This window comes from Gymnoscopelus microlampas (genome assembly GCF_963454915.1).
Source record: "Gymnoscopelus microlampas genome assembly, contig: SCAFFOLD_157, whole genome shotgun sequence".
Classification (NCBI taxonomy): domain Eukaryota; kingdom Metazoa; phylum Chordata; class Actinopteri; order Myctophiformes; family Myctophidae; genus Gymnoscopelus; species Gymnoscopelus microlampas.
In genome coordinates, this window is record NW_028155683.1 from 33,489 (window position 1) to 41,604 (window position 8,116).

The 8,116-nt window shown below is 48.7% G+C and overlaps 1 protein-coding gene across 2 annotated transcripts; it reads left to right on the top strand.

Annotated features, from left to right (window-relative positions):
- The first annotated feature begins 5,183 nt into the window (after positions 1-5,183).
- On the top strand, positions 5,184-7,676 carry LOC311041323 (uncharacterized protein). 2 transcript variants are annotated; one of them, XM_084086227.1, is made up of 2 exons: positions 5,184-6,378; positions 7,515-7,676. In XM_084086227.1, the coding sequence occupies exon 1, from the start codon at positions 5,191-5,193 to the stop codon at positions 6,373-6,375; it is 1,185 nt and encodes a 394-aa protein (XP_083942353.1). In that variant the 5' UTR covers positions 5,184-5,190; the 3' UTR covers positions 6,376-6,378; positions 7,515-7,676. The 2 variants fall into 2 exon arrangements, with proteins under 2 accessions (XP_083942353.1, XP_083942352.1); XM_084086226.1 differs by lacking the exon at positions 7,515-7,676 and adding an exon at positions 7,085-7,432.
- Positions 7,677-8,116: the final 440 nt, after the last annotated feature.

Sequence of the window (8,116 nt, forward strand, 5' to 3'; positions counted from 1 at the left end):
GACAACCTGCATCACAAAGAGCCTGTTGATCTAACTTGTCAGGATGAAACAAACACTGGACCGCGGGCTGGATATTCACTGTCAACACAAGTGATGTCAGACACTACAAATGAAGGGGCAAACAAAATGTGTAACCAACGAAAACGAAAATTAGCGAGGAGACAAAAGGACCAACTGCAATATGATACCAATAAAAAACCTAGGACTCCGAGGAAGGAATACATGAACAAATACATTGCCATGAGATTAATAACAAATACAAAATACAGGACAAGGCAAAAACAACTTAAGAACGCATACTTTAAAAGAACATACAATGAAGATTGTATGTTCAGAGGGCAGCATCAGGTCAAAATGAAGGCATATGGCAAAAAGAGGTTCAAATTAGATGAGGAGTTCAGAGGGCAAAAACAGGTCAAAATTAAGGCTTATGACAAAAGAAGGTACAATGAAGATGAGGAGTTTAGAGAAAAGCATCAGCAAAAACAGAAGGGATATACAAACAAGAGGTTCAAAGGAGATGAGGAGTTCAGAGGGCAGCATAGGGTCAAAATGAAGGCATATGGCAAAAAGAGGTTCAAAGGAGATGAGGAGTTCAGAGGGCAGCATAGGGTCAAAATGAAGGCATATGGCAAAAAGAGGTTCAAAGGAGATGAGGAGTTCAGAGGGCAGCATAGGGTCAAAATGAAGGCATATGGCAAAAAGAGGTTCAAAGGAGATGAGGAGTTCAGGGAAAAGTTCAGGGAACGCATGAAGTCCTATATGGCCCGCAGATGCAAAACGGACCCGTTCTTCAAGATGCGGTGTGCCATGCGACGTTCAATGAGAATAAAAAATAGATACAAGGAGTTATGTGATGGCCTGCGCAAACGCAGCATTGCTGTAAAAGTAGGGAAAGATTTAGCTACTGCGAGGATAGATTTAGCTACCGCAGCCCAACAGAATGAGCTAGTACAAGGCGCTATAGCGACTTTCCAGGAAGCCATAAAAATTGGACCAACTTATGTTTGCACAACGTGCCATCGGACTCTTTTCTTTGATCAAGTGTATGTTTGTGAAAGGTCAGATTACACGATCAAACCCGCCGTGGTTGCTGCCTGCTTAACAGGCAAATACCTTCATTCGTGTGATGATCAATGTGGAGGGCCGAAAGATTGCGCTGTACCCTTAGAAAGGCGAACAGAGTGGATTTGTCAAAGCTGTCACAAAAGTGTAGAAGTAGGTAGAATGCCACGCTTGGCTGTCGCAAACAATCTGGGACTAGCCCCTATTCCTCCAGAGCTCCGCCAACTCAATGTGCTGGAAAGACAAATTTTAGCAATAGACATACCGTTTGCCAAGATTCTCACACTTCCTAAAGGCAAACAGAGTGCGATACATGGTGCTGTGGTTTGCGTGCCAGCAGACGTGGCAACCACAGTAAACACGCTACCCAGACGGCTCGATTCATCCTGTTTGTACAGAGTGAAGCTGAAGAGACGTCTGCGGTACAAAGGCTATCATCTTTTTCACACTGTCAATATGACCAATGTGTTATCGGGCTTGAGTAAACTCATCGAGACACACCCCGACTACAAAAACATCATAATCCGAAATGATGAGAGCATCAACGATGCAAATGTGGAGGGCCAGCTTGAAGAGCTACCCACTGTTGAACAGACAGCCACAGATGTAGTCATGGACAGTTGTGATGAGGCCGAAATGATGGAAGTAGCCGATGCTACTGAATCTTTCGACCCATCACAGGGAGTGGATCAACATCCACCCACTGCCCAAGATGAGCAAGATGCGCTGAGACCTGGACATGGCCTGGACGGTTGCTTGCAACCGGATGACATTGGACAAGAGACAATGACATACGGCGATGGCATTTTCTGCCTCGCCCCAGCCGAAGGCAACAGGCCTGTCAGCTACAGCACAGTCCCAAATCTCGAAGCAAAGGCCTTCCCTGTCTTGTTTCCATCTGGCGAGAACACGTTAGATCGGAAGAGAAAGCTCAAACTGAGCCCAAGCAGGTACTTTAACGCAAGGCTTTTCAGTGCCGATGATCGTTTTGCGAGAGACCAAAGCTATCTCTTTTTTGCCCAGTTTGTTACAGAGACCCACACGGCCAAAAGCACCATCTCAATTCAATTGAGGAAGGGCAAACCCTTTAGCAAGGATGGTCATAGGATCACTAACAAGATGTTGCAGGACAAGCATGAAGTCGAGAGACTGGTCCGAAACCGCGATGCAACAAGGTTCATGCAACCCCTGAGGGGGACGCCAGCCTACTGGCAGAAGACCATGTTTGATTTGTTTGCCATGGTCCGTCAGTTAGGCCCACCTACCTTCTTTTTGACCTTAAGTGCTGCCGAATTCAGATGGCCAGAGGTCATAACGGCAATAAAAGCACAGCAAGGCCAAATAGTGGATTTTGACAAGCTTGACTGGAACGAGAAATGCGACATCCTCAGAAGCAATGCAGTGACTACAATGCGCATGTTTGACAAGCGAGTTGCTCATGCGTATACAAAACTGCTGCGATCTGATGCTCACCCGCTCGGTCACGTCATAGATTGGTTCCATAGAATAGAGTATCAGGCCAGAGGTTCCCCACATGTTCACGCCTTATTGTGGGTAGCCGACGCCCCCAAACATGGGGAAGACTCGGACGAGAAAATATGCGAATTTGCGGACCGCTACATTTCGTGCCAGCTGCCTGATCCAAACGAAAATCCTGTGCTTCACCGAATTGTCCAAGAAGTTCAGATGCACAGCAGAAACCACACAAAGTCCTGTAAGAAAGGTAACAGGACATGCAGGTTTGGTTTCCCCAAGGCACCAGTGGACTCAACCTGGTTAACTAACCCAGTGCCAGTTGATCCAACGGAAGAAGTCACGGATGAAGACGAAAGTGGCGCAACAGGAGGAAATGATCCTTCATTTCCTCCTGTTGCACCCCTTTCGTCTTCATCCGTGACAGACGAAAGTGCAAAGAAGGGTACCGAAGGCATAGGCAAACAACAGAAGGCAAGAGCACAGGCTTCTTTGGCCAAACTCAAACCTCTGTATGATCTACTTCTGGACTTGCCATCAGAAGTGACCGACCTCTCAGAGTTGCTGGCAAAGTGCAATTTAACTCACGAAGAGTACGACAGCTGTCTTGAAGACATGCGAAATGTCCAGGTGCTCTTGATGAAGCGTGGAGTCAAGGATTGCTATGTGAACAACTACAACCCAGTTTTGCTGGAGGCCTGGAATGCCAACATGGATATCCAGTTTGTCCTGGATCACTTTGTTTGCATCTCATACATGTTGTCCTACGTATCCAAGGGCGAACATGAGATGGGTGAGCTTCTGAAACAAGTAGTCGAAGGCATAGACCCCACGAAAGTGACCGAGGCGGGTGCAATGAACGAACTTGTTCACGCATACGTGAAAAACAGACAGGTTAGCTCTCAAGAGGCAGTGGCCCGAACTTGCAGCTTGGCATTGAAGAAATGCTCCCGCGATGTTGTCTTCCTCCCGACCGATGACAATGCAATGAAAATGAGCCTCCCGCTCAGCTTGCTGCAGAAAAGACCAGGAGATTCGAACCAAGTGTGGATGTCGAGTCTTCTGGACAAATACAATGCCAGACCCAAAACGTCGGTGTTTCACAACATGTGTCTCGCAGAATTTGCATCCAAGTACAGAATCGTGTACGGTAGCGAAGCAAAAAAGCCAGATTGCCTTAAGCTGTCTGACAACATGGGAACCATTAAAAAGCGCATGAAAAAACACGCGGTAATCAGATACGCGAAATTTTCGGAACAGAAAGACCCCGAGAAATACTTCGGCACCTTGCTGAAGGCTTACCTTCCGCATCGCTATCAGACCACACTGAAAACCGTAGACTTCCCCACCTACAAGGAGTTCTACGAGTCTGCGTCGGTGAAAATACCTGGGCAAAAAGGGACTTGGCGCGCGAATGCCATCGTTGCGGAAAACAGGATGAAATATGAAAGACATGCTTCTTCCATGGAAGAAGCATTACAGGAGTTCATGAAAAATGGCCCCGCGGAAGATGCGTGGGCCAACATTGCCCCCGAAAATGAGCTCGAGCGGATGGAATGTCTTGCCGAACAAGATCAACATCCACTTGCGGACGACGAACAAGACGATGTCCCAGAGTTCAGTTGTCAAGAGGTGGGTACAATTGTTGCGCACAGGGTGTCGGCTCCGCAAATGAGCCTCGATTACCTGCGCTCATTGTGTCGAAACCTCAACCGGACTCAAGCCTCCATCTTTCACTCGGTACGTGACTGGTGTTTGAAGAGCGTACTTGAGAAAATTGACAAACCCGAACCCTTCTTTTTCTTTGTCACTGGGGGTGCTGGAACTGGCAAATCCCATCTGATTAAGTGCATCTACGGTGAGGCAACAAGGATTCTCCGTCGACTCTCCAGACTGTCTGAAGAGACGGATGCATCCATGCCCACGGTGCTGCTGTCTGCGTTTACAGGAACTGCGGCATACAACATCGTGGGAAACACATTGCATTCCCTGTTGAAGTTGCCCAGAAAACTGAATCCACCCTACATAGGGCTGGGAAACAAATTAGATGACGTGAGGGCAAAGCTGGGAAATGCGGAGATTATCGTCATAGATGAGGTCTCGATGGTTTCAAAGGCCATGTTTCTTTACATCCACTGGAGACTGCAAGAGATCAAAGGCAGTAAGAGGCCATTCGGTGGCATGTCGGTACTTGTAGTAGGCGACTTTTACCAGCTCCCTCCAACATCCAGTGGGAAACCGCTCTGCGTGCTCGAAGAAGGCACACCGGACCTTCTGCACCAACACTTTCAGATGATCACGTTGACCGAGATCATGCGACAGAAAGATGATGTGCCCTACGCACAGCTTCTGAATAGGTTGAGGGTCAAAGCGAAGAAAGATCCGCTGAGTGACACAGACAAAGCACTCCTTGCTCAACGAGTGACATTGCCTCACCTTTGTCCTAAGGATGTTGTGCACATCTTTGCAACCAACAAAGAGGTGTCTCAACACAACGCCAAATCTTTGTCTGCGCTCCACAGCCAGATTGTCAACATACCCGCGGAAGACTATAGGCAAGTTGATAACCACAGGACTCGACTTGCCAGTCCCCGTACAGGAGATCATCAGGATCTTCTTGACAACTTGCAGGTTGCGGTAGGCGCCCCAATCATGATCATTAAGAACATAGATGTGGAGGATGGCCTTGTGAACGGGACATTTGGCAAGATTGATAGTGTAGAGATGCAGGTAAACAAGGACGAGAGTAGAGTAGCCAAGCTTTGGCTTGTAGTAGACAAGCCTGGAGCAGGACAGAAATACCGGAAAACTACACCTGGCTCTGCACAAGTGTACGTCGAGAGATACGAGGACCACCTGAAAGATAAAACGCTTCGTAGGCAATTTCCCATCAAGTTGGCATATGCTTGCACAGCTCACAAAGTCCAAGGCATGACTACACAGTCTGCAGTGGTTTCCTTGAAACGGATCTTCCAACCAGGCATGGCCTACGTTGCCCTCAGTAGGACAACGTCATTGCAAGGTTTGCATATAATTGACTTCGATGCGAAGAAAATCTATGCTGATCCTGCAATCACAGCTGCCCTAGAATCCATGAAGACCGCCTCACTGGACAGTTTTATGCCACTGTTAAAGTATCGAGAGACGACAGGCCAGGCGCAAACACTCGCGATTATACATCACAACACGCAAAGTTTACCGGCACACATTCGAGACATCAGGCAACATCACGAACTAACCCATGCAGATGTCCTGTGCTTGACTGAGACTCATCTCACCGGCTGCAATGTGGCTGACAGTCTCCAATTAGATGGATACACCATGTTCAGCCGCAACAAGCACATCTCGTACTCCGACCTTCCTGAACGTGCAGAACAGGATGGCGGAGGCGTCGCTGTGTATGTGAAAGACCATTTCCAGGCACGTGAAAAGCGTTACATACACAATGTGACCAACCTCGAGTTTGTGGTCGTCAAGATAGAGTCCCCTGTCAAGCTTCTGATAGCTGCAGTGTACAGACCACCACTTTACGATGACCCGTTCATGGACAATCTTAAGGCCCTTCTGGACGCCTTAGAAGTGATGGACCACCATCCCATCGTAGTCTGTGGTGATTTCAATGAAAATCTACTGGCCAGTGTAGGTACTCCGATAGCAATGCTGCTCGAGTCCAGAGGATACACACAACTGATCAAGGAGAAGACTACTGACAAAAACACGCTGTTGGATCACATTTACATCTCAAGACCACAGCAATGTCTACAGTCTGGAGTATTACGTACGTACTACAGCTACCATGATCCTGTGTATTGCGTATTATCCTCCGATCAGGACTAGTGCGTAGCCTGCAAGACAAGCTTGCAAACACTGGAACCATGTAGACCTTAGTTAGTTGTAGAACATCGTGCTCTTTCCCACCAAACGCATTCTGACCTGCTATATCATAATATATAATATATCCCATCTGCCGCACTCAATAACAAACGGATTGCGAACAATGGAACCTACTGATGCTTGGATTGGACACAAACAATTGTTATTAATAGTGGTCACCAGAGATGTTGTCGAGACGGCAGGAACTATTCATAGCCACACGCTACCTCATGCTCTGGTGCCACTCCAGTGTAGGTACTCAGATAGCAATACTGCTCGAGTCCAGAAGATACACTGTTCAAAAAACACGCACCAAACCAAGCCGTAGGGCCATCTTCCGCAGAGACATTTTTCATGAACTCCTGTAATGCCAAACCGAGCCGCAACCCGCGCACCAGACCAAGCTGCGACGCGCGCACCAAACCGAGCTGCAACCCGCGCACCAAACTGAGCCGCGACCTGCGCACCAAACCGAGCCGCGACCCGCGCACCAAACCGAGCCGCGACCCGCGCACTAGACCAAGCCGCGACGCGCGCACCAAACCGAGCCGCAACCCGCGCACCAAACTGAGCCGCGACCTGCGCACCAAACCGAGCCGCGAGCCAAAATACCGACGCGTGACACGTTGTTTTCAGATCTACTGATGCTTGGATTGGACATAAACAATGGAAGGATGGCAAATAGTGGTCACCAGAGATGTTGTCGAGACGGCAGGAACTATTCATAGCCACACGCTACCTCATGCTCTGGTGCCACTCCAGTGTAGGTACTCAGATAGCAATGCTGCTCGAGTCCAGAAGATACACTGTTCAAAAAACACGCACCAAACCAAGCCGCGACCCGCGCACCAAACCGAGCCGCAACCTGTGCACCAAACTGAGCCGCGACCTGCGCACCAAACCGAGCCGCGACCCGCGCACCAAACCGAGCCGCGACCCGCGCACTAGACCAAGCCGCGACGCGCGCACCAAACCGAGCCACAACCCGCGCACCAAACTGAGCCGCGACCTGCGCACCAAACCGAGCCGCGAGCCAAAATACCGACGCGTGACACGTTGTTTTCAGATCTACTGATGCTTGGATTGGACATAAACAATGGAAGGATGGCAAATAGTGGTCACCAGAGATGTTGTCGAGACGGCAGGAACTATTCATAGCCACACGCTACCTCATGCTCTGGTGCCACTCCAGTGTAGGTACTCAAATAGCAATGCTGCTCGAGTCCAGAAGATACACTGTTCAAAAAACACGCACCAAACCAAGCCGCGACCCGCGCACCAAACCGAGCCGCGACCCGCCCACCAAACCGAGCCGCGAGCCAAAACACCGACGCGCAACACGTTGTTTTCAGATCGTTATTTTCAGTGCGACACAAGCATATATCATTTGAAGGGAATCACACTTTTTAAGAAGAAAACACCAGAGCAATAAATACTGCCGCAAACATCTGCTTTTTTTAAACAAATATCTCTGTTCCGTTAACATTCTCTTCCCCCTTCCACAAAGCGTTGTTGTTCTTTAGGGATACTGCATTAGGATATAATGTACACAGTCACACACACACATAGAAGATATGGAGATTGGAGATCAAAGAAAACAATAGAGGGGGGGGGGGGCGTGTAATTGGGGACCCATAAAATGTTTCTGGGACCCATTTAAATGACCACCTGTGGGTCCCGGGACCCATTACATTGAAAACCTAGC